Here is a 27,789-nt window from a genome sequence, read left to right on the forward strand (position 1 = left end):
ACCTCAACCTCATAAGGGTTTAATATTAGATTTGTTATTATAAAACCATATTATTTCCTTGAAACATGAACATCGCCATCTGTGAGGCTTTTATGGAACAGCCCAAGAAAGTTTCTCATTTTACTGTGAAAGAGGTTGGCTCTGCCACATATTCTATCATCTACTTTTATCTATTAAATTGTTGATTTGCATGTTTATTAATCCATACTTTAATATTATAAATGTGAAAGTGTGTCTGTCTGTCAGTCTGGTCAGTCTGCTAACTTTTCACAGCCCAACAGTTAAACTGATTATGATGAAAATACAGAGTTAGCTTACATCCCGAGGATGGACATAGGCTACTTTTTATCCCGGAAAATCAAAAAGTTCCCATGGTATTTTTACAAAACTAAAACCAAGGGGACGAAGTAGCGGGCATCATCTAATTTAATAATAACTAGAGGATGCCCGCGGCTTCGCTCGCCTGGATTTTGGCTTCTTGGACAGATAGACAGACACACTTTCGCATTTATAATATTAGTATGGATTTAATATATATTCAGTGCAACAAGGATCTTTTGGTAGTTGAATGACAGATAAGGGGGCGTAGTTATAGAACGAGGGATGCCAGTTAATAAAATCTCCAAACCATTAAACAAAATAAGGAGAGAAATCTCAATTTTACAGAATATGTTGAACATGCCAATGTTGAAAGTTTTATGTAACTTTAACTGAATGAGAAATTGGGAAGCTGTTCGATTCCCACAAATTGCGAAAAACCAAATTAAAGAATTTTGGTGGCAAGCCATGGGCTCATGACCCTTAATATGTATCATGTTTACCTCAAATACTATATTTACCTAGATATAGTTATTAGATGCAGACACATTTATGCTGTATCCATTAACAGGATATAATCATGATGTTCTGTGTATGGAATGGTACTAGATATTATTAAAAAACAGAGAATTTCAGATTATTTACTTAGTAACACCACATAAAAAGGGACAGCCTGACACCTCAGAAGATGGCGGCGTTAGTTCCGATTTTTGCCACGTGCCTTAAGATCCTTGTCGCACTGAAAGAGCGGTTACGGACTCGATCAGAGTCCATGAAAATACGGATATTTGAAACTCGGACCGAACTATTGCCTACGCACTAATCCGATCTCTGATCCATAACCAAGTTATTCAGTGTACATATTTGACATATCTACGTCATACGTCCGATTCGAATCCGAGGCACATCCGAAAAATTCTCACTGATGGCGGAAGTCGAAGCTAGAACGTAAGCTACCAATGACTACTTCGGAACGGATTTTCATGGATTCGAATCGAATGCAGTGCGTAATCGGTGTAAGACTGAAAATTTAAAATTGTTGTTTTGATTATAAAGATCTATAAAGTCATCCTGTGATTCAAGATTTGTTAAGTTAATATTAAGTTGTGATAAACATGTGATTCAATTAAATACTCTTTAATAGTTTTTTATTCATAGTTTTATTTACAGACCATTTTAGGTTACCACCAGATAATATGGTACCTACGCGATGGCAATCGTGGTTGGGACGCCACGCACACTTACATTGCCTTCGCGCTAATCCGGTGCGGGATAGGGCGGGTAACGTGCAGGGCGTCTCCCCACCTCATACCCCGATTGCCATCTCGACTGTCACGTACTTATCAATTTTTGCACCACAAAGTGGCCAGCGGCAATCATAAAGTTCCAACATACGAGTACATATCTATGCATACGAGTAGATATTCTTATTCTATGGTTCCGATGAATCTATAGTTAAATTCAAATTCTAATCAAATTATTAAGTACGGTCGGCATCAGAATTCGAGTAGCGATTCCGCGAAACTATTGCATGAAAAACTTGTCTCACTTATGATCTTTGTTCTATAAACACGCCACACACACCTAACGCATGTGCATAACCGTGCCATACGAATATGATCATTAAGGTGCTAAACGACTTACGGCCTTTGACTGTACCTACCCTCCAACTGGCAAGCGTCCTATTAGCACTAGCACTACGGACGCAACCGGCAAGGCCGCGGGAGATTCGCGGTTATTTGCGCACACCTTTGCTTCTGGGCGCATACTAACTATTTGAAATGATTTTTCTCTGTATTTTTATAGGGAACCACATATATAAAGTATGTGTATGGATTCTGTAGAAGTTATTTTGCAATACTACCGATAGTATCGAAAGAATTTCCTTCAATTCAAGTAAAAATCGGAAATAATGCTGCCATCAATGATTATGTAATTCGCTACGTTGCCGCCATCTTTTCAAGTGTCACGCTATATACATACACAGCGGGTCGATCGCGTAAAACATATATCAATCATTAAAGAACAGCATCAATGTCAAAACATGGTTTTGGCTCCACGTATCATTGAGACTGTCCGTAAAGGACCGTCGAGGACTAAAAAATTTCTGACATTGATGCAGTACACTATCGATAAAAATTTTGTATGAACACGACTGAAAATTGGTTCCACGTAAGACTTTTGAAGTAAGATATCCGTAAAGGACTGCGACAAATGTTACGTCAAACTAGGCTTTCATTGATACAAGGCATGAGGTGTTATTTACGGTGACATATGTGGTATCCAAAGTCGTTTTACTACTCATATTTTTGTTAAAATATTTTAAAAAGCTTTTTTAAAATAATTTATCAAATAACAAAGCAATTAGGATTATTATATGAAGTAAGATAATGTTAAAATCATTGAAGAATAATTTTTAGATTTAAAGTTACCTTTTGACACTTTCGTATGTTTGCACTTTGCCGCCAAAGGTTTGGTGTATTCAAGTTCAACTGCGAATTTTTTAGTAAAAACGTAGTAAAAACACCAAACTATTGTAGTTTTTGGATTAATTAGCCGCATAGGGTATGTATTACATAAGATTTGTGTACCTACCTACTCAATAATAATTTGCGCCTGGGTAAATTCTGTTTATGATAATGGTGATAAGCATGTGGGAACATAGTACATATCTACTATTTTAGGTAGTTTAGTTTTCATAACTAAGTATTGTGTGTTTATGTGTAAGAAGTACCTACATACATAAATATTGCCTATACCAATTATTTGCAATTATGGCATCAAGGGCAATTATGTAAGCTGAACTCAAGAGAAAAAAGCGTGCCCTTATACAGATCAGAAGATAAAATAGAGAAAACTTGTATAGAGGATGCCTGCGACTTCGTCCGTGTGGATTTGGGTATTTAAATATCCCGTAGGAACTGTACCGGGATAAAAAGTTGCCTGTGTCAATTACAGGGACGCAAGCTGCCTCAGTACCAAATTTCATACAAATCGGTTAAGCGGATGGGTCTTTAGGAATTCTGTGGGAACGCTTTGATTTTATGGGACAAAAAGTAGCCTATGTCCATTGTCCATCCCCCAGATATAAGCTAACTGTACCAAACATCAAAATCGGTTAAACTTTTGGGTTGTAAAAGGTAGCAGACGGACAGTCTGACCCTTTCGCATTTATAATATTATAGTATGTAAGTATGGATTATTTACTCTGTATTACTAAATAAGTTTTTTTAGATCCTAGCAGAAAAAAGGAAAACAAATAAAACACCAGTCAAAAACTAAAATATTATTTATTTATTTGAAATATATCATGTACATAGCATTAATGTAATTCAATTCAGTTAATAAAGGCTTATCTTAATATTATCTTGTTATTAATGGAATTTAAAAAAATGATAGTTGTTAGGTGAACAATGGCTATGAAAAGGTTTCAAATATATTTGGATAAGTTTATTACTTCTTAAAGGCTGACGGTGCTGTGTGCTGGTTGGTGTGCTAACTTCTGGTATCTCAGTATCAACATGATAGACAGACTGAGAAACTTCTAATGCTAGTGAAATATGTAGCGGGTTATGTGTAGCTTCTATTTGTGAAGGCTCCTCTGTTTGTTGTATAGTTGTATAGCTGCTCATCAATAATGATTTCTCGTATTGGTGATGTACATGTAGATGTACTTGGTTGAGTAGGCAGGTCAGGAATCTACAAATAAAATAAAAGTATTTCATACATAAATTCATAATACCTACTATTAAATATTTCTTTGAAAATTTAATATGCCTTTGTGTAACAGTAACCACTTAAAATTTACAGCTCTTGCAGTATAATTATAAAACTGACAGTGGAATTTTAAAATAACTGTGATATACAGACTCAGACTGAACAAAAGTAAGTGTAATTGCCATAATAGCTATGATTCATTTATTGGAATCTGGATTTTGGGTTCTCCCTCTACTGCCACGTTCCCAATTATACTTATATTGTTCTTCGATAGGGGGTCAAAGAAGTGTTGAAATTTGGTCCACCTCCAGTGCCAGTGGCTGCTCGTCGCAAGTCTCCAGCCTTGCCTTTTGTGGGGCTCTTAAGCAGTATCCAATACTTCAAAAAGTAATAAACATACTTATTTTCTTAATGGTTACAATACAATATATGACAATAGAATAGAACCTACTGCTATTATTTATAGTCTTATAGTGGCAGTTTATACTATAAATTATTATCATAATTGCAGCATACGTTCTTTGAATCAAAATTAGACGGTCAACATGCAGCTAAAACTAAAAAATCTGCCACAAAGCGCAATAGAGCTTGTGGCCGATATGTTTTGAATACTTACTCGCTTCCACTCCACGAAGGTTTAATACACCCTGCCCCCACAGAATTGAGCTTTCTGGAAAGCTCTTCCCATTTTTAAGAGCTACCTGGCGGCCGAGAGGTCCTCCACCGAGCCCACCGAGTGCAATATTTGAGTTGCTTTCAGCAACTTCTAAGAGAATCTCAAGCTGCCTCACAGAGGCGGCCCTGTAGGGTGCCAGTTTCCTTTTTAGTTTCGACTTTTAAATTACTTTATTAGGTTTCGACACAAAGTCAACTCAACGTAAAAGTGTAAATAAACAATACTCTATGAACCTAGAAGAACCACAAATTCACAATTCCGCGGCACGGGGCACAGACTCGTAATACTTTATTTCATTAGCTACAACGCAGTCAAGTTTGGAAGACTACTATGGCCGTATAGATTGCTAGATTACCATAGATATTCAAATTAGTCGGATTATAAGTATGACCCACCACTAAAGTATCGATAGTCACGTGATTGCGACCTATTGCTACATGATTGCGACCGATTGCTACAATCCTGAAAAAGCTTACGCGGTACCGGTTATAAGGACTGTAACGATAACGATCCTTAAGGATATTTTTGGATGTGAGATTGAGACAATTTTTACGCGATCGACCTGCTACATCATCCCCTTATATGTGGTGTTGCTAAGTGAAAAATCTAAAGCTGCGTACAGACCGGCCCAACGAACACCCTACGATGGATATTTATGGTTCGCTAGCGTTGGCTTTCGCACGCTCGTTGGAGTTCTTTAATACGTCCAAATACATTTAGTGCTCGAACGAACGTTCGTTGGCACTTGATTCCGGTTCTTTTCTCTTTCATTCGCAATTTAATCATGGACGACGACGACATCATTATAATTGCTAGTTTTATATACCAAAACGAGTTAGCAAGAACAAGAAAAAATAAACGTAAGCGAAGATGGTGGATAACCACATATTTTAAGAATAGGACTGTGTATAGTGGAAGTAAAATGAGCGTTCGTTCGTTGGCCTTCGGCGACCGTCCAAATAGCTCGATTTCTTTGATGTTACCGCCACGCTTCGGATCGCCGGCACACGCCAACGAGCGATCGTTGGCATTCGCTAAGCCGTCCAGATTGCAGCAACGAAGGTCAACGAAACCCGTTCGTTGGCGTTCGTTTGGCCGGTCTGTACGCAGCATTACTGTCATTCCCTAGGTATACATTAACATCACGATGTATAACTGTCAGCATGAATGTCTGAATTTTATAAACTTGGGTTTTATAAACTTTAGTGTTTGGGCAAGGTTGCAAGTCAGTTATTATAGCCTATCAATGGATTTCATTATTTTTTTCTCGCTGCAAAAATAGGGACACCTTTCCGTAATTGCTCTTTCAGTTAAAATTAGATAAAACTTACTCGGTTTCCAACGTTAACATTTTCAACATAGTTAGGTATTCTCTAAAATTGAGGATATTTTATTCGCTGGCAGCCATTGTTATACATCTACACCTGTCCTTGTCATTCAAGTCCCAACTGCCAACTGCCAAGATCCTTGTCACTTGTCACTCGAACTCGGTAGTAGATTACTTGTAGAGTTCTAAGTTGACTTGCTATTCGATATTTCGCGTCTGTTTTTTTATTTAGAACCATAAAAAACGGAGTGCGTGCTGCGCGCGTACCTACTCATCTCTCTATTAATTTGTTTACAAATACAAAACATTAAACTGCTAAGTGCTAAGCAAGTATCTTGCAGGTTATCATTTTGTAAACTTAAAATAATAAAAGACTAGTATGGCTACTTTCGAAGACAAAATCCTGGGCGAGAAGTTACAAAACTATTGTAGCAGCAGCGAAGACGAGGGTTCCGAGGACGAAGACAGTCGAAGCGGAGGTGAAGAAGAAAAAACTTCGAAACCATGTACAGCCAGCGCCGAACCCGCCCCAGTCAACAACTGGAATGGTACAGCAAGCAATACTGGCCCCAAAGGTGTATTGGAAGACTGGCGAAGGTTCAAAGAGCTGGAAGCCGCAAATCGTGAAGAACTAGCGAAAGAACGATTTGCTCTAGCTAAAAAGCTCACTATGACAGTAAAAACTGCGCGCGAAGAAGAAGATGCAAAAGAGATCGATGAACTGGAAGAAGAGTTAAACGAACTGTTAGACGAAGGGTTTCTGATGAAATACCAACAACAAAGGATGCAGGAACTAATGACACAGCTGCAAAAGGCTCCTAACTTTGGTAAGGTTATAACATTGAAAAATCAAGAGGAGTTTTTGAACGCGATCGACAAAGAAGATTCGAAAGTCGCAGTAATTATTCACATTTATAATAATGGTGTGCAAGCGTGTGAGAGTATGGATGGTTGTTTGAATATACTTGCAGCTGATTATCCGGGTGTAAAGTTTTGTCGCATAGCAGCTAATATTGCTGGATTAAGTAGGCATTTTCGTGTCGAGGGAGTGCCAGCTTTGTTGGTCTATAAAGGAGGCCAAATGATTGGAAATTTTGTACAGTTGATAACTGAGTTGGGTGACGATTTTTATGCTACAAATGTTGAAAAGTTTCTTATAGAATATGGTATGCTGCCTGAGAATTAATACAGTGAAAATTTGTGAACGGTCACAACAACATAGTTTATAATGATGTATTTGTTATACATATATTTTTTTATATATTGATGCAAAGCCTGAGTCCCTGCTATTGTAGCATTTTAAACCTATTATTACAACTGTTGATTTTGCAACATAGTAATTGTCGTCCCTTCGATGTTATGTAAGATTTTTGTGAAGTATATATTTATTTAAATTTAAGGTCAGATCTAATGTGTAAGTATTGCAGTGTTTTTCAAAAATAATCACACTAATATTATAAAGGCAAATGTTTGTGTGTAGGTTACTCCTTCATGCAAAAACTACTGGACGGATTTGGCTGAAATATAGAATGGAGATAGATTATACCCTGGATTAACACATATTCTACTCTTTTTTCCGGACAGTTAAAGAGTTCCTACAGGATTTTAAAAAACCTATTTCCACGCAAACGAAGTTGCAGGCATCAGCTAGTAACATTAATTAGAAACTGTTGATTCAGTAGTATACAAACTGGGGAAAGTCTAACTAGACCTGGTAAATTCTCTATTTGACCCCACCTGAAATTAAAACCAGTACTATAGATCACTTGTAAGATGTCTCTGGTATAGGGTCACCATATTCCTTGTGGTGTTTCTGTACTTTTTTTTTATTTTCTAAGTTATAGCATAATAGGATTTACTTAATTGATTTATGACTATCTTAATTATGTGTTTTATATATTATCAGTAAGCACATTTATGATGGTTTTAGAACTGTTTTCTTAAGGTGGATGCGGGTCTGCCCACGAAATTCAAATTTAAATTGGTTTTTCGCAATTTGTAAACTAGTATGACAAAGTAGGCTTATGGCACTTTAATTGCACCAATGGCAGTATCATCCTCACCGGTTTAAATAAAAATCTTTACTTGAATGGGTCCAGTTTCAGAAATTAGCTATAGTATTGACTAATTTGTGAGTAACTCATGTCAAACTCATTATTTTGACTAATTTCTTAAACGGAACATTTTCAAGTAAAGATTTTTATGTAATCCTGTGAAGATGATACTGCCATTGTCAGAATTAAAATACCATAAGCCTACTTTGTCGTATTAATTTACAAATTGTGAAAAACCAAATTAAAGAATTTCGCTGGCAGACCAGTGTCATGCAACTCTTCTTATGTCTCTGTTTGGGACAGAGGGCAGAAAAAGTTTGTCCGTCATGATCTGTTTTGTGTACGTATTTGATAAGTGCTTTTGAATAATTAAGTAAATAAACCTGTGCAGTGGTAGATTCATTTGGTGATTCTTGTAAAAGTTTATTTGAATGAAAAATCTTTCCTATTTCTATGAATTATGTAATGTAATGTTGTCCACCTATTAAAATATATTGTAATACATATTATTTAATATAAAATGTGAGCTAGTAGTATTAAGTGTACTTAAGTATTAATATAAAGTGTACTTTTAAGATTTGAAATAGATTAATTTGATATTTTATTCTTTCTAACTACTGAATACTTCATAGAATTTCATCAGCACTGATTTTAACTCTGCAAAATAATGCCCTAGAATATAATCTTCAAGCTATTGCTGAGTTGATTTTTTATTCACTGTAATAGGTGAAACTATAATAAAAAATTACTGTAACTTTCTCACTAAACAAGTCTGATTTATGGTCATTGATTGATATTTATTGCTATAAAAATTTCAATTTGTATCTAGCTAAGCTATGCATGTTTAGAATTTAAAATGCCTAGTAATAAATATTAAAACTGCCTTAAGAGATATTAATGGAGCATGAAAAATGTGTAGTGAACAATTACTCAAAGATTACATATTATAATTTACTAAAGTCTACGAATTTACTGAGTGACATGCCCAATGAAGCATTTAAAATAGCATTTTTGTGGTGTGATGGAATTCACAGATTTTTCTAGTTCGTAGTATTAAATGTTATTAATGTGTAATAAATAATTTATTTGAAAGTAGCTAAGTATGTGTTATTTTAACAGGTATTTGTCTATTAATATTAACATGTTTTGTGTTAGTAAATTATTTTGTAATTTCCTTATCGTTTTCATAATAAATTATTTTGTAATTTCCTTATCGTTTTTATGAAGTCCTTAGGTGCAAGCTAGGTCAATAAAGACAAAATAAAATTTAATAATCATTTATTATCAAGAAGTAAATATTTAGGAAATTAACTTAAGACAAATTGTTCTGATTTTGTACTTAATATACAAAATTTCTTTAGTTAAAATACATCACTTTTATCTATGATAAATATTAGGTATAGTGCCTACAAAATGAGAACTCACTCGCCATTTTAAGTCTGTGTCAACTGCAAAGTCAACTGTTATAATGTACTGTTCACCTTTAAAATAAGGACTAAAAATCTTTAAAATGGCGAGTGAGTTCTCATTTTGTACGCGTTATAAATCAGTTGTCACACAAAATTACTAGCTTTTAACAATACTAAATTCTTGTTGTATTCTTATATATCTTGTTGTATTTCTTAAATAATATGAAATCAAATTCTTTGTACTGTAAGCAGTACAAAATGCTACAAGTTGGTATAAAAACTAAAGTCTGGACTAAACCAAAAAATTACAGTGCTGGTCTTTCTTATTATTCCAATAAATATAGTGTAAGAATCAAATAATAATAATCAGATACGATAAAATTGAATCATTCCTTTCCTCACAAAATATTCAATTCTAGTTCATCCAAATTAATTCAGATAAGTATAACTTAATTCAAATTACATGAGATTTTGTATGTGTAGAATTATAGTGGGTAGTTAAAACATACTATATCTTACTTAGGTATAATAATAATATTCACTACAAATAGTTTACTGTATGTACTTAAACCATTATAAGAGTTCACTATAAATATAACTAGCCATTGTCTGTGGCAATAATAATTTGCAAACAATGCTCAATAAGATGTTTCAGGTAGTAGGTTCGAATATTGGGTGGGGCACCTTATGAGTTTTCAACAAAATATGTACGACAAAATTTACATTGATGTATATTATAACTAAACAATCCATGACAAAAATGAAGGTGCAAATACACTATGTTTTGTGGTGTGTTGATGCAATGAGCGACCAATCTGATTGAATACGCCTCTCATATAAAATGAATGAAAGACTAATGAGTCATGGTGTAATGAAACCATGTCAATACAGTGGATTTGGTCAAAGGACAGGCAAATGGTGGCTCTTGATGTTTACAGACAAGCCGGTTTTGCAGTCCTAGGACCTACATACCCAAAGAACTGATCCATTATTACCGTTATGCAGGGGACTGAATTCCGAAAATGCCACAGGGGAGCACAGCCTTCTGCTTAGTTGGAGGAGAAAGGGGAATGGCTAATATCCTTTTTTACCCCACTGCAGCAAAGCCAAAAGAAAGGGTAATGATTTTAGCAGCCTATTTATGTATGTATGTATGCTGTGTGTGTGTGTATGTATGCTTGTATCCAGATTCTGTGTGTTCCACTGTAGGGCCTAAACTACTGGGCCGATTTTGATGAGTGAGGTGTCAATTGATTCGTTTTAAAGGCCCGGTGACATAGGCTATATTTTATACGAAAAAAATGACCCAACGGATGTGACATCAAAAAAAGTAGGGGTCTCCAAATATTTTTTTTTTGCTTTTGTATTGAGTGGGATGTCAAACGAAAGAGAAGAAAATTCCTGAGTTCATAAATATAAATCTTCTACAACATTAAAATATACCAAGCGACGGAAAAACAAATTCTACTATAATATTTCAGCGTTTATTAAGATGATCGCAGTTGGGTTTTAGTTTTCAACTTTATCATGTTAAGCAAGATAATAGCAAAGTTGGTTCTGCCAGTCGGTATTATAATCCTTCCACCTTTTCACCCCTCTCTTTAAATACTAAAAAGATACTTTAAAGTATCTTTTTAGGCTGTAACAAGTATGTTTGCACCTTCACTTCAATCACATTTCAAACACTGACAGTAATTGCTTAGCCTGTGTGACTGCACTTTTGGACATCCCATATAACTTGGGAGAAATTCTGTTTAACTAGGGGCTTTAGTACAAAAGATCTAGAAGGATGCAAGTGCATCCAGATATGCAGAATGCATACGAAATACTAGCACAACTCTACCACTTCAGTACTCATTTCAACCTTCCTACGTTTAGGAGGTTTAGGTGCGGGTTCACCGTTATCATCCTCGTCGATAATCTCCATATCACTGTCGCTATCATCTTTAGGACGTGATGGACCAGGTTTTGGTTCATCATTTTCTTTGCCATTGGAACCGTTTGCAGTTTTTTCTTCCTTCGGTCCGAGCATCGGTGAATCGTTGTCTGTGACCAAGCGCCATGATTTCTCCTCGTCCTCCTGTTGTAATCTTACTCTGACTTCGTAGTTTTGTAGGAAATCATCAACTAGTAACGCACAGCCATCATTCAAGCCGATTTCCTCCAAAGTTTTTTCGTTATTGTGATCTGTTTCACCGGGTTCTGAGGATAATACGACCAGGCCTTTGCCTTCTACAGTTGCGTCCGGCGCTTGCATGTTGAGGCCATCTTTGAAGGCTGTGTTGAGATCTTTGAGGGTAAGTTGTTTGAGATTGCAAGCAAGGGCCACTTCTGGTTTTGGAGCGCATACGTAGCATTTAGGATTTGGTGCGGTCAAAGCTGAAAGGAACATGCCAATCTTTAGCAAGTTTTAGAAAAAAGTAATAAAAATAATCTTGGAAAATTACCACTGCCACCCGGAAAAATTACAGTAACAATGTATAATTGTATATGTTATTCTTGCACTCAAAAACTATGGATCAGATTTGGCTGAGAATGGAGATTATAACCTGGATTAGCACAGGCTTCTTTTTATCCCGGAAAAACAAAGAGTTCCCAGGGGATTTTTAAAAGACCAAGACCCACACGAAAAAAGTAGCAGACACTAGTTATTTGTAAATAGTGTTGCATTGTAAACATTCAGTTGATAAGGCAAAAGGAAGGAAGATGGATTAGGCATTCCAACCAGTGGTGGATGCTCTTGACGATTCAAAAGTACTTTTAAAAGTCTAATTGAATAAAAATATTTTGAAGTTGAATATATAATTTATACAAATTACGTAACACTACTCACTTTTCTCAGGTACAAACAGCTGTCCGCGATGATTGACCTTAGGGCGCAGGTAGACGCTGGTGCAGTTCTCAATCTCTCCTTTGAGCAGGTTCTGTGCTCGCAACACTGCCAGACCTGCCACTATGGCATTGGCTGTGGCTATTGCTGGGATGATGTTGCCTGCCATTGCTGGGGAAAAGAAAAAAACTACTTTGTTATCCTAGTTCATCATTATCATCATATCATCATTCATCATTGATCATCATCATCATCATTGATGATTGGGTATCATTGTTTAAAGCTCATTGAGTAGAGTACGAATATGTTTTTTATTTATTTTTATCTTAAAAAATAACGAAATGGGGGGCTGTCAAGTAGAGGTGTCAAATATGGTTAGATTCCTATATCATAATATTAATGTTTGTTACAGAAAAATATTGAATATTTTTTACGTTAAAATATATTAACTATCAAAAAAAAAAGCCGCAAGCAGAAACTTGCATGCAAACGATTTTCAACCTTATTGACATATTTCAAAAAACCACATATTAGCAATCTATGAATGATACTGAGCAAGAATATGACAAAATAACAACTTTCTCGTTACCGTCAATAAGGTCGAGAATCGCTTGCACCTGTTTTTCTGTTGCTTTCACCCCTAGCGAACCATTATACAGATTACCACCTTAAAAGCGACGTCTGGGAGGTGTCGGAAGAGGTTCTGTAGAAATATATTATATCACTTTAAAAAACAAATAATTTTTATTTTGTATTTTTATACTTAAATTATTTCTTTTCATTTTTTTTTTAATAAGAATCATTAAAAAGAAGTGAGAACTTATCGCCGGCGCACTACTGAGCACGGGTCTCCATTTCAATAACACTCAAGTAATAAAAATAGTACCTAACACGATATACTAGTACCAACAAATTTCAAAGGCACTTGTAACCTTTACTTCAATAAGTACCTACAAGCTTCACAAAAATAAATAATAGATTCTGTATTCCTTGTTAGCACCCTTCAGGTTCAGATACGGAACCCTAAAAAGCATGACAATAAAGAAATCCCGAAAGACGTATAGTATATGGTAATAATTTTACTCTAAATACCTAGGTACCTATACCTACCTACGTATTTATGCAAAATTAAAAACAATTGGAATGATAAAGAAATGTCAAGAAGGTACAAAAAGTAGATAAGTTTACCCAGTTACCTATTTAAAAATCGTTTTAATAACGAGTTTTTATTTTAGCCTTCATCACGGCTTAAACTAATACAAAAATCGAACAACCCAAGCTCCAAGCACGCCGGAGCTATAACAGACACTCGGTTCCTATGGCTACCTCCCAGTTCCATCATGAGACCCTGGATATAATCCACTATGCCCACCCGGTTCCATCATGAGACCACACAAACACACACATTTCCAAAAAGACCAATACAATTTACGTACCTAACCTATAATAACAAATATGCGCGTCACAAATCTACAAAATCAAGTAACTAACCTAATCTGTGATAATATCAACTCCGAATATCGAAATATGATATTATTTACATTCAGTATTCACCCACAACCAAGTTCACAAATAAATAAAACTACTGTCCTGATTGAATAGCAAAATCGAAAGAATCTATTTGATAAATGAAACTACCGAGGGGCGATATTCCAAACGAATTAAAAACCAACGCGTAGCGATAGAATATAATATTTTATCGCGTATGGTATTCGCTACTGATATCGTGTGACGTAGATCGTAGGTCTATCTTTGGCAAACGCCTCGTCAAATTTAAAAGCAATTACTAATAGAAAATGTATTGCTTTAAAAATTTTATATTAAATATGGGGTTTAAGGAATATCTAATATCCTGAATATTTTTTTATATTGAATATGTATTATAGATAAATTATTTTTTGACACCACTACTGTCAAGGTTGTCCGTTTTAGACCATTTTTGTGACGGGCTATCTCAAAACTAAACTAGTTAGGAATATGAAATTTCGTTATATTATTTCTATATACTATATTTAAACAACAAATACTGAAAACATGAATATTTATGAAATACTTGGTAAAGCTGTGACCAAAACAAACATTTTTTGGGTTTTTCTTTCACGGTTTATTGGAATGTTCTACCTCGGAAAAGAAATATTTCAAACAACCAAAATGTTATGATGTTTATAATTATGTATGGAACCCTAAAAGAGCGAGGCCCGACTCGCACTTGACCGGTTTTTATGTTCTTTTAGTGGTAGGGTGGATATACATTTGTAATATTGTATTTGTGTTTTACGACAAGTATCTAAAGCGCACTTACGCATTCAAGGTCAATCTACTATGGTTTATTTAATACATGCTACTTAGTATTACTTGTATTTTTAACCCCCGACCCAAAAAGAGGGGTGTTATAAGTTTGACGTGTGTATCTGTCTGTGGCATTGTAGCTCCTAAACTAATGCGCCGATTTTAATTTAGTTTTTTTTTTTTTGTTTGAAAGGTGACTTGATCAAGTGTTCTTAGCTATAATCCAAAAAACGGTTCAGCCGTTTGAAAGTTATCAGCTCTTTTCTAGTTACTGTAACCTTCATTGGTCGGGGGTGTAATAAAATTTTAATTTACACTTTTCTTGTATTTAAATAATAATAATAAAATAGTTACAGTGGTAGGAAGTACGTACATTTGATCTCGAAGCGCGAGTTGAGTGGAATGTTGAAGATGTGCGCGCGGATGTTAGCGCAAGCGGTGACAAAGTCCATGGCGCTCTTCTCGTCCTTGTCCCACACCAGGTGGTCTCCGTCCGGACGACTCTTCAGATCCGCCTGCAAGGCCTTGCAGCTCTCTGCAAACACCTGCAAACAGATTCTCATTGAATATGTTATTTTCTCATTTATTTCTATCATTAAGGTTAAATGTGGAAATAAAATCAATCAGGGGCGAGTTGGACTCGCACATGAAGGGTTCAGAACCATCGAACAATAAATACCACATTATGTTTTTACCTGGAATTATGAAATTTGGCAGGTTTTAGGTTTTATAGCAGAAGTAAAGGAAAAAATCCGAAAATCATGAAGTTATGGTTACATCACACATCACTAAGTACATATAGATGGCGGTTGTCGTCGCCCATTATTAACTTGCAGTGATGCACATAATATTATTAAAGTTTTATATCTTGTAAGATGGTATGGAACCCTTTGTGTGCGAGTCCGAATCTCACTTGACCGTAAACCCTAAAAATGATGGATCTCCATGAGCTAATTTTGCAATTCTCATTTTTGGTTACTGTAAACTAAAACTTATATAAACTTATCGCAGAACCGACGGCCGTTGAGGCAGACGTGTTCTGGAGTGGAGACCGCGTACCGGTAAGCGCAGTGAGGGACGACCTCCTGCCCGCTGGACCAATGACGGAAGAAGGTAGCGGGGAGCGGGTGGACGAGGAAAGCGGAGGACCGTGTTTGGTGGCGCGCTCTTGGAAAGGCCTATGCCCAGCAGTGGACGCTTACAGGCTGAAACTAAAACTACTTTTTCATCCTTAGCTGAAGGAATTCATTACCTGTGCACATTCATGAACTGACCACACCCTCTGATCGGGCAGTCCTGTGTGCTGAGCAGTGGGACTGTCCTTCCCCGGCAGGTTGTCCCAAGTCAAAGGCGTGGGCGGACGACGCTTCTTCCACAGATTCTCCATAGACAGCAGATAACGAATGTCGTCACCAAAGAGTTTGCTGAATAACTTTTCTGGATCGTAGTTTGTGTCAGATGCCCAAGCTCTTGTGCTTTTTCTTTCCACATTTCCTGCCTCTGTTCCTGTAAAGTTAAAGTGAAATTTGTGTTTCTAAATACAATTAAACACTAAACAGTACCTATTTCTGAAGCTGTAATGAGATCTGACGCCCACCCATTTAGCTAATTGTTTTTATTCTATTATTTACTTACAAAAAATGTGTCTACAAAGGTAATATAGTTTTGGTGTAAACATAAACTCCTTCAAGTTTTTAGGGTTCCATACCTCAAAAGGAAAAAGAGAACCCTTATAGGATCACTTTGTTGTCTGTCTGTCTGTCAAGAAACCTATAAGGTGCTTCCAGTTGCCCTAGAATCATGAAAGGCAGGTAGGGCTTAATATAGCACATATACAGGAATAAATCTGAATTTGTGGTTACATCATTTAAAAAAAAAGTGTTTCAATTTTTAAAGTAAGATAACTATACCAAGTGGGGTATCATATGAAAAGGCTTTACCTGTACATTCTAAAACAGATTTTTATTTATTTTTATGCATAATAATTTTTGATTTATTGTGCAAAATGTTGGAAAAAATACCCGAGTACGGAACACTCATTGCGCGAATCTGACTCACACTTGGTCGGTTTTTTTATTTATAAAAAAATAATATTGACTGTGAACTGGCACCCATATGCTTACATTTGAAAATTTAGAATAATTTATACTTATAAGAGAAATCCATTCCATTTCAAAGTGATTGGAAATTTTTCTATAATTTTTCTATATTTAGAAAAATGCCTTATGATTTCCAAATTGTAATACAGAAGTTTATTATAAAAACATATACAATTAGGTTACCTTCAGATGTTAAAGCGGAAGCTCCAGCTTCTCCCGCAGCCTCAGGGTCTGCAGTATCAGGGCTGACGTCCTGGTCAGGGTCTTCTTCACCAAAAAGTTGGTTGAAGAGATGTTTAGCCCAAACAATGCAATGGATTGGCTCTGATGGAGTGTTCCTGATTGTACATCCTGGGTAGGACTTCTGTGGGGCTTTTGGTTGACATTCATAGCACTGGGTGAGGCCTTTCTTGATAAGCTCCACCTAAAAAAGGTTTAAGGGCACGCTTACATTTAAACCAAAAAATGCGAGTTTTCGAGCTCCAAATTAACCATCATAGGAAAGACTTCCACATAATTGTATACATGTTTAAAATAAATCAATCTTTCGTATTGACAGTTAATGTAACATTTTTGCGAAAACTATTTTATTTCTTTTGTAGTGATCCATCTCCCGCGCCTAGTTTTAATGAAAACAGTAACAGACTCAACTTTGAAGCCCTAAATCTGTCCTTAGAAATCATCTAATTTACTGGAAAAAATATTTAAATATTAGAAATATAGTCCTATTGACACATAATGAACTAGAATATGGATTTTTAACCACATTAATGAGTAAAAAAAAGAAATGTTACCAATTTTTGCAAATTATATGGCTAGTTTAACACGATTTTTTGTATTGAATAAAGCATTCAAAAATTTATGTGAAATAAACTATGTTCTTTAATGAATCTATTTATGTAGTTTGGGTAACAAGATTCAACATTTTGCGAACTCAACATTTTGGGTATTGAAATTCAACATTTTGCAAATCCAACATTTTGGGATTCAACATTTTAGGAATTCCTAAATTCAACATTTTGCAAATTCAACATTTTAGGACTCAACATTTTGCTAATTCAACATTATGAGAATTCAACATTTTAAGAATTCAATATTTTGAACCTGAAGGCAAAAATCCTCACCTGTCCAGCATACCCAGCTGTGCCAGTCTCAATAAGTGGAATATTAGCAGCCAGGCACATCCTGTTGACATGGTTACGTGCCACACGGTTGTCCAGGGCATTCATCACAATATTGAATTGCTTGAAGTAACTGACTCCATAGTCATTACTGAAACATTGTAACACTGTTGTTTAATTTCTAACATCACATAAGTCAACATTAGCAACTTTACAGGAAAGTTTTTTTATTTCTTGATTTTCTGTTCAAAAGTTTCTAGTTTCTACCTGGCTGAAATAACATGTCTTTCAATTCTTTAGTGAATGGCTTTGCAATATTAAAACTGCCAAAAATAACTTATGTGGTGTTAGAACTTAAGAATATTATAAATCTGTCTGTCTGCTAGCTTTTCACAGCTTATCCAGATAACAGATTTTGATAAATAGCTTTTCTCCAGGGGTAGACATCTAGGCTATGTTTGGTCCCTCAAATTCAAAAAGTTTCCACAGAAAAGAAACCAAAATTTATGTGGATAAAGTTGCACACATGGACATAGGCTACTTTTTATGCTAAATAGTCAAAGAGTCCCCATAGGATTTTTGAAAACCTAAATCTACATGGACGAAGTCACAGGCATCATAATATAGTAAAAGAAAGTAACAATCAGCATCTGTCTTTGTAACTTATAAGTTGATTTAAATACAGTTTTCATACATACATATCACATTTGTAAAGTTTAATAGTAACTTTAGATGTATATCACAATAGAAGAAAGGAAATATAATTTTTATACATAAAACAGTAATGTATTAAGCAGAACAATGTGGCTGGTTATGTGGTACACAATCACTAAACTACAATGAGCCATCTAAATCAATTAATTGTAGTCACTTTTACAATGTTCCCTGTAGAAAAATCAATTTAGTTTAGAGATTGTATATCTACAACGGAATAAGCCACATTGTTTGATTTTACTAAAATTATATTGTATGAGTTGGCGAATTCATAAAAATTCTTTAAAGGATACGCCATAGAGTTCATTTACCTCTGACGACGCATACTAACCTAATAACACTGTCATGATGTGCGATGATATTCACGTTGGGGTTGAAGCTGAGAGCGCTATCCTTCGCCACCTGCGCCTTCGACTTCCCAACATGCTCTTTGTGAAATAGGAACTGCCTGTTTAGATTGCTTACGTCGATTGTATCAAGGTCGATCTGGAATAATAGGGCATTTTTAAACCCTATAAAACAATTTAAACATAACAATTAACTATTTCTAAGTCAAGAGTGAGCCAAACTTACGATTTCAATGTAAGGAAAGCCGGTCAGAACGAGATTTTTGAGAATTTCACAACCTATACCGCCGGCTCCGACGACTAATATTTTGGAATTTGCTATCGCCTCCGATAACTTCTCATCGAATACGCCAGCAACCCGTGCCACCATCTTCCGTAGCGCAAATTAGCTCACAGTTATCACAAATTGTTAAGATTTACGGAATATTAATTAATTTGCTAAGCAACAAAAACGGGAATTTTGCGGTATTGGACAAATGTCAAAAGTTGGCGTCAGGCAGATGCTTTGTCGTTCAGAAATAAAGAATATGGATTATGCATTATGAAAATATTAACTTAAATAACTGTTAATTTAATATTAAAGTTTAATACTAAATAAAAGTCTAAGTAATGTCGCAAATACAGTGATAATTCAGCAGCTCACTTAAAGTTTAGCTTTAGTTAAAAAAAAAAAGTACTAATAGATAGCATCGTAGTTCAGCTATTTACCGCTACGCAGCGCCACTTTGTAGTTTGCGTGGAAAGTTGGAAGTTTGGAACTTGGATGCAAGTTGTATTGCGTTGTGTTATCTACTACCTAAAATTAACTAGAGTCTAGACTCCTAGTAAACTATACTGGTAGTTTGGACGGTAGTTGGACCAGTAGTTAGATAGGTAAATCGATTATTTTTGATATTTTAACGGTTGATTTTGGTTATGAAAAACGGACTAATAAAAGAGTCTAAGAGACTAAGAGTTTTTAAATTATATACACTAGCGCTTGGCTACAATCAGACCTGCTAGCAAGTGATGATGCAGCCTAAGATGGAGCGCGCTTGCCTAGAAGTTGCCTATTCACTCTTGACTTGAAAGTACCCATATTATAGGTGGAAGGGAAAACTGACGCCGGAAGGGCGTTCCATATCCTAGCGGTTCGAATTAGGAAAGAGGAAGCAAATCGTTTCGTACGTATTCAAATTAGTCTGATATTTCAAACTACACTAGCGGCACGCTATGATGGCCGGTTTGACACATTACAATAGTGATGTGGAATGTCAATTTATTCTCGAACAAAAAACAATTAAGTTTTGTTTTTGTACCTGATTAAATAGGTTTAATAAAACAAAAATTTATATGTTTATTTAATTTATTTGAACGAACTGAATATTTGAACGAAAATGAATATACATACTTTACTAGCTGACCCGACAGACTTCGTCCTGTCAAAAAGATTTGTAATGTGGCAGTTTTTGTGCCTACGTATTTTAAAAAATTCTCCTGAACAGAACCGTTGACGTTAGGAACACACCTACATTGCTTAGACAACAGTGAGTGCTTGTAATTTAATATGAACTTTATACCATAGCAATAAAGCTCAAATTGACTACGTTTAAGAAAAGGGCTATTTTTAGGGTTTTTCCAGCAATAATTCTAATTTTTCTCGCCGTAAAAACCATCCTTGAACTTCAACGAACATTTAAAAAAAAGATTTGGCCAAATTGGTCCAGGCGTTGTTGAGTTATGCGCTTACCAACACATTTTGCGATTCATTTTTATATTATAGATATGCACACAAGAAACATATGAATACAAAAGATACCAAAAAAGGTGCCACAAAAGGCCATAATTAATCAGATTCGTCCATACTACTATTTTCACTGTCGTCACTGCTATCATCACATCTATAATATAAAAATGAATCGCAAAATGTGTTGGTAAGCGCATAACTCAACAACGCCTGGACTAATTTGGCCAAATCTTTTTTTTAAATGTTCGTTGAAGTTCAAGGATGGTTTTTACGGCGAGAAAAATTAGAATTATTGCTGTAAAAACCCTAAAAATAGCCCTTTTCTTTTTCCCATACAAATGATTTCTAACTAAAACGTAGTCAATTTGAGCTTTATTGCTATGGTATAAAGTTCATATTAAATTACAAGCACTCACTGTTGTCTAAGCAATGTAGGTGTGTTCCTAACGTCAAAGATCATATCTATCAAAACAATGTCTGTCTGTCTGTCTGTCTGTCTGTCTGTCTGTCTGTTTGAAAAGGCTAATCTTCGGAACGGCTGAACCTATTTTGACGGGACTTTCACAGACAAGTAGAGGATTGACCAGGGCGTAACATAGGCTACTTTTTTTAACCGACTTTCAAAAAGGGAGTTGTGTTTTTCTAAAAATTAGAATTATTGCTGTAAAAACCCTAAAAATAGCCCTTTTCTTTTTCCCATACAAATGATTTCTAACTAAAACGTAGTCAATTTGAGCTTTATTGCTATGGTATAAAGTTCATATTAAATTACAAGCACTCACTGTTGTCTAAGCAATGTAGGTGTGTTCCTAACGTCAAAGATCATATCTATCAAAACAATGTCTGTCTGTCTGTCTGTCTGTCTGTCTGTCTGTCTGTTTGAAAAGGCTAATCTTCGGAACGGCTGAACCTATTTTGACGGGACTTTCACAGACAAGTAGAGGATTGACCAGGGCGTAACATAGGCTACTTTTTTTAACCGACTTTCAAAAAGGGAGTTGTGTTTTTCTACCTATGTACACCGAAATTTCCGAGAATTCTTAACCGATTTGCGTAATTTTTTTTTTATCGATAGAAGAACTTTGCGACATTGTTTCATAAAAAAATTGGATTCCAACTCCTCAATCCTGATGCTGCAGTGGACCTGACTACCAAAACTGATGGGATTTATTTTATCCTGGCAAATCAAAGAGTTCCCACGGGATTTTTAAAAATCTAAATCCACGCGGACGAAGTCGCGGGCATCAGCTAGTACATTAATAATTATATGTTCGTTTTCTATAATATTATCTATTTTCACATCTCTTTCATAATCTTCCCTTATTAATTTAACAGTTCTATTCACAACCTTTTCCCAGTCTCCTTTAGTCACATGTTCACAAGCTTCTTCTAATAATTTTAGCATTTTTTTTGTGGTAAATGGGGGTTCTGTATTGTGTCTTGCAGCATATCCCTTAATTTGAGCCCACACCAACTCAATCGCATTATACTCACAATGGTAAGGCGGTAACCGTATAACTCTGTGCCCATGTTCTAATGCTATTTCGTCAATGACGTATCGGATCTTGGTTGGTTTGTTTTCTTTTAAAGGACGTACTAATTCCGCTTTTAACATATTCATGTTTGCATCTACGCCATTTTTACGAAGCCATGCGACGATATCAGCTTTCTTTTGGGATTGGGCAGGTGGCTTGTCAATTTGCATCGAGTGGTATGGGGCGTTGTCCATAATTATAATAGATGGTTCAGGGAGGCTACACAACATTGAGGTAAACCATGAGATAGTCATACCTATTCATCATAGATTTTTTTTATGGCCGTTACTTTAAGTCTTGCTCTTAGAAAGGAAACGGCTTGTAAAATTAAAATAAATCACTCTAAAAGGTCCAAAGAATGGTAGAACAAAAAAAAATAAAAATGAAATAAATTAAATACTGAGAAATACGTCTTGGAACTAAGTTTCTTTGAGTCCACCCATAAACAAACAAATAAATTAGTTTAAGTTCCTAAGTATTTAAAAAGAAATTGCTCTAAAGCTAAATTGCGTTAGGGTCGGTCATAAATTTGATAAAGCCGTCAATTTTAACTTAGAAATCTTTGTAAGTGTAATAAACAAAGCTATATTATTGCGACCAGATTGCGCGAAAGTAAAAAAAAAAAGCATGGGAACAAAATAACGAGTGTGGAGCCAAAAATCGGACCATTCAGGGAAATCGAGGTGTGTCAAATGGCCGTCAATCCTTCTTTCAGCCAATAGGGAAATTCTGTGCGCAAGAGTGAACCAATCAGAAACCGAAATTTCGCTGGTTTTTTTTTTGCATTTCAGATCATGGGCGTGGACAAAGATATCCGTGTGGACGTTTTAAGTCTACACTGGGGGACCGAGAGGGACATTCGATTGAGGTCTGGCTCAACGTGCAGTAGAGCCTAACAGTGAACATTAAGTGTAGAAATATATTGAAATTGTGTAGTTTAATGATAGTAAATTATAAATAGAATAAAATAGTGTGTATCCGGACCAGCAGAAGCTGATATATGGTGATGTACTAATTTACATTTAATTTTAAACTAGATTATTTGAAAATCAGTTCCAAAAATCTTGAGTAAAGAATTATTTTACAAACTAAATTAGAGATGATATTATTATTTGGATATTAGGAGGTGTTACAATATTGTGTATAACTATTAGATTTGCATCCAAAATTATAGAAATGGGACATTTCTCTTTGTGGAACTAGGATTCAAATATATCTAGAATAAATAATGAATATATTATAATTTACGCATAATGTGTGTCCTTAGAATTTACTTTATTATAGAAGTAAGAATTATAGATAATATCTCTATTGATTATGTGGGCATGTGTGTATTTTAGATAAAATGATGTACATAATATTATATAAAGCCGAAAGGGTTTTTTTGTTTGAATATTTGCTTTTCCCTTTCAATAATTAGTATGGCTTAGGAAGCAAATATTCGGCCGGGAATTAATTAATGTAATAAAGTTACTTAATTTCCAGTCTAAATAATAAATTCAGTTTCTCTTCTATATTTGTTTTTAAACTGAGTGAGTAGTAGAAAATCTATTCACCAGTAATAAATTATATGAATATTATTTTCCTCTTTTATTGCTATATTTAATTATACCTATATGAAGTAGTGAATATTGAAAGGAGATTCAAGTTAAAGATTTATTAGTTATGGTTCATTTGATTTTTTGATATAGCTCAAACTTAAGTCACATGTGTGCATATTTAATTTGATAACCTTCAATATTGACTTTCTCTCTCTAATACCTACCTAAATAAAAGTACTTACTATGGAACTAAGAAATACAAATTTCTTCCATCTTACATTGAAATTAGTATTGAAATTGAGTAAATAAAATAACGTCCTTTAGTGGAAGTTGATCACAAAAGTTAGGACGAAGCATCATTATCATCATCATGATCAATCTTTTATATGGTTATGAATGAACTAGAACATTTGAGAGAACTCTAGGGATGTGAAATTCTCACGATGGTTTTCCCTTATACTTCTATTTTCACAAAACGATTAGTACCTAATTTACCAAGAATGCTCTACACTACTAAAGATAATAGAGTTGGCTGGGTTCGAATCTCAGGCTAAAGACAAAGGGACCTTTTTACTTTCGAGTCATAGCTAAATTTCATCTACTTACCCCGAACGAGACAATGGAGTACACGCTGCCTCCAGAGGGCAGATGGCGAGGCAGGTAGGTACCTTTTTTTTTTATTGTGTACCGATCTTTCCCAAACAGCATTTTAGGTAACATTATCTGTTAAAACCGACGCCAGCTGAATTTGTGAATCACCGAGTTTTTGAATAGATAAAAATACTAGTTTTGCTGTACTTTGTAATTCCTTTGCTTGATATTATATGGTACATGGTTGATTGGTGACGTACCAGCAGCGAGATTCCGGCACAAAGCAAACACGTCATGTCTTTATACAGCTGGACTCTCCGAACTAATAAATTGGCCAATTTATTGACAATCAATCAAACAAATATATAAATATACAAAAATACCATGGTTTTGGGGCGAGCCCAGAGCTCATTGAAAAGAACCTAGGTTTCCGTACCTAGGCAAATTGAAACCGCTTCGCAGCGAAATAGGAGAGTCCAAGTGCTGTGCCCCGATAACAATGCTAAAAGACTGAGATTTCAGTGTAGGGCTCCCCCCGTGCTTGAGGAATGCCGGTTGGTCTCAAACCGATGGCCTAAATAAGGCAAATACACGTATCAACTGATTTTCCACACTAACAGGACGTTCTAAATTAGCAAATCTCTCCACTCATTATATCTATTTTGAGGAGTTGAAATTTTACATTAATTTTTTATAATTCAATCCGTGTAAACCTGTTAGCTGGTCGAGAAGTCTACGTGTTCACCCAACATACTGTACCAATTAATTACTTGTAAATAACTCATGACTTAAATACCTAGGTGTTTCTATAATTCAGCTGAGTTTATTTCTTATTTTATCTCTTCATAATGCCTAATCTTAACCACTAGTATAGACGATCACACCGTACCATCACAGAAATATGATGCCGAGTGACCAGGGATCTATGTACGTATTCGAAATAACGATATGACTAGATTTACATTAACATAAAAATAACACAACGTAGAAATTGTGATTGGGTATTTGAGAGAGAAAAATTTATAAACTTACATTACTATTTATAAATTATAAGTTTTAAGGACACACTGCGTGTTGTTTTATATTTATATGTTGTACATTTACATTTATTTATGTATAGGGGGAGCAGGAGAGCAGAAATAAGCTGTATGTCTTATAAATGTAAAATTTACAGGTTTTCAGAAGATACTACAGAGATCGAGCTATTATTCCTTGCTTATTTCTCAGACTTAATTTTTTTCAAACTCTGAGAATACATATAATCGAAGCAGACCCAAACATGTGATTGCAATTAGTATCAGTAATATATTAGTATTAAAAATACGGCTTCGCGACTTATGAAAGTTATTCAAATAAAATTTAAGTTGGCACTTGGGTAGGTAAAAGAAATAGGGTCAAATTGAAAAAAAAAAGATGTCTTCAGGTAGGAAGGGACGTAGAACAAAGCAAGTAGGTGCGGGGCAAAGCGATGTTAGTACCGTAGAATCGAGCGAACAAACAACGACCTTAGGGAATGCTACATTAGAGTTGATTTTGAAAAAAATCACCGAATTCGAAGCAAAATTACATCAATTAAATTCAAATACCGGTTCAAATGAAATCGCGAGCGTTTCTTCACACGAGTCGAACGGGATTAATGAAAATGAAAAATCTGATAGGCAGGGGTCAAATCTTGAAACCGCGAGCACAAGTACATTATCTGAGACCCGGAACTTATATGTTGTACAGCCGTCAGTAACTAAACCAAATTTCGACGGAAAACCATTCACTAACCCCATCGTTTTTCTAAAACGATTAAAGAAATATATAAGGGCGGTAAATGGATTAGATCGCGAAATAGATATAGCGTTAGGTTGCATCTCGGGGCATGCTCGGAAGGTTATGGACTTGTATTCGAAGGGCTGGACTACGTTCGCTGACTTCGAGATTGATTTTAGACGAAATTATTGGACCGAACAAATTCAGGAATCTATAAGATATAAATTGATTAATGCGGTATATTCAAGCGATTCGGGAATGTCGATGTCCGAACATTTTGCTGAGCAAGCAGAATCAATGCAGTCATTAACTATTGCGTTTAGTGAGAGAGATTTGGTCAATTCTATTATGCGACATTATGCTATAGATATACAGCGATTATGGTTTACTAGAACAGAGGAAGTTAACATCATGAACGGAGCGAAATTTCTTCGAAACATAGAGCAAAATATTGTTGAAAAACCTAGGCAATTTACGAGAGGTACTGTTAGTAATAATTACAGAGGTAGACGATACAATGAGTCATCATCGAGACGACCTATTGTAGCAACAATGTCAACAAGAAGTTGGAGAGCTAGGGGAAATTCGACGAGGGGACGCGGCTATCGTGGTCGGTTAGGTTCTAGGGTTAACTTTAACAGGCCTACGGTATCCGAATCTAAACAAATTAGGCCGGCTATCACGTTCGTGAAAGAGGGCGAGAATCTTACTGTGTCTAAGAATGTGGGGGAGGGATCATCAAAAAACTAGAATGCCCAACACAAACGAGGTCAAATCAGTTAGTCTTGTGTGGCACGGGCGTCAGAAAGACCTCAGATCACGAAAGGACAGGTGTAGTCTATAGGATCTTAATTAATAGTGGATGGAAGCCAGGACAGAGTTTGGGGACCGGAGATAAGGGACTTAAACGGTTATTAAGAGGCGGCGTTGATTATAACGAGTATAGTAGTCAATTTGAAATTAGGAGTATAGGAATCTTATTGGAAAACCAGTTTGAAAATGTAACAGAGTGTAATGAGTTAGGCGTGACTTGTGAAACTTGTATGAGGAGAGGTTTGAATGTGTACACAATGTATCATGAATTAGATGAACAAACCGATGTGAGTGTTGATTATTCTTTACCTAGGTTACCTGAAGTATGTGTTAGACTGTATGGAAGAAGTATGAGTGCACTCATAGATACGGGAAGTCAGATTAGTGGAATAACTAGGGAATTGTACGACTCTATTCTAAGAGAACATGGGACATTGCCAGAGATCGCTATTCCAGCAATTCAAATACAAGGCGCGTTTGGATCGCGAAGTGAAAGCACAAATCGGTTAGTACTAATAGAGTTTCAGTTAGGTAGTACTTTAGTTGAAGCACCTGTACTAGTTATGCGACGTCTTCCTAGGTCATTGATTCTAGGATACGATTGGTTAGAGCGGGTAAAAGGAATAGTGAACTGTAATGGTGAACACACTTTGACTATTGAACATATGGGCGTTAGGTCTTGTGTTAGGCTGAATTCGGACTGCAAAATCGAAAGGTTAGGGGGAGAGACGAACGCAGCCACGATTAATTTAATATTAAATCAAAACTCTAGGCCAGTGGAACAAAGTGTATCAGACATGAATTTAGATAATGAGAAATTTAAGGGATTAAAATTAGATGACGCGAACTTAAGTAATGAACAAAAGGAATTATTACTACCTGTGTTAAACAAACACTGTAAGGTATTTACGGAAGGTTTAGGTT

General features: G+C 35.5%; 2 protein-coding genes and 1 long non-coding RNA gene across 3 annotated transcripts; 1 reads left to right on the forward strand and 2 right to left on the reverse strand.

Moving 5' to 3' along the window:
- Window positions 1-3,592: 3,592 nt before the first annotated feature.
- LOC123868556 lies at window positions 3,593-4,975 on the reverse strand. Its single transcript, XR_006796651.1, has 2 exons — window positions 4,652-4,975; window positions 3,593-4,017 (listed from the first exon to the last, which is right to left on the reverse strand). It is a non-coding gene; the product is annotated as an uncharacterized LOC123868556 (long non-coding RNA).
- A 1,231-nt stretch (window positions 4,976-6,206) lies between these two features.
- On the forward strand, window positions 6,207-7,633 carry LOC123868548 (phosducin-like protein). Its single transcript, XM_045911107.1, has one exon. The coding sequence runs from the start codon at window positions 6,418-6,420 to the stop codon at window positions 7,222-7,224; it is 807 nt and encodes a 268-aa protein (XP_045767063.1). The 5' UTR covers window positions 6,207-6,417; the 3' UTR covers window positions 7,225-7,633.
- Window positions 7,634-9,353: 1,720 nt separating this feature from the next.
- On the reverse strand, window positions 9,354-19,391 carry LOC123868532 (SUMO-activating enzyme subunit 2). Its single transcript, XM_045911090.1, has 8 exons — window positions 19,128-19,391; window positions 18,886-19,040; window positions 17,844-17,991; window positions 16,903-17,143; window positions 15,873-16,126; window positions 14,994-15,165; window positions 12,335-12,502; window positions 9,354-11,880 (listed from the first exon to the last, which is right to left on the reverse strand). Exons 1-8 carry the CDS (start codon window positions 19,269-19,271, stop codon window positions 11,330-11,332), a joined length of 1,833 nt encoding a protein of 610 aa, XP_045767046.1. The 5' UTR covers window positions 19,272-19,391; the 3' UTR covers window positions 9,354-11,329.
- Window positions 19,392-27,789: the final 8,398 nt, after the last annotated feature.

Source organism: Maniola jurtina, chromosome 9, assembly GCF_905333055.1.
Source record: "Maniola jurtina chromosome 9, ilManJurt1.1, whole genome shotgun sequence".
Taxonomy (NCBI): Eukaryota; Metazoa; Arthropoda; class Insecta; order Lepidoptera; family Nymphalidae; genus Maniola; species Maniola jurtina.

Bases quoted from the DNA above. Each gene is read 5' to 3' on its own strand.
- LOC123868548 (XM_045911107.1), top strand. From the start codon at position 6,418: ATGGCTACTTTCGAAGACAAAATCCTGGGCGAGAAGTTACAAAACTAT.
- LOC123868532 (XM_045911090.1), bottom strand. From the start codon at position 19,271: ATGGTGGCACGGGTTGCTGGCGTATTCGATGAGAAGTTATCGGAGGCG. The intron at 16,127-16,902 runs GTAACCTAATTG...TTAACTTTACAG, and splicing joins TTCCGCTTTAACATCTGAAG to GAACAGAGGCAGGAAATGTG. The intron at 12,503-14,993 runs GTACGTACTTCC...TCTTTTCCCCAG, and splicing joins CTCGCGCTTCGAGATCAAAT to CAATGGCAGGCAACATCATC.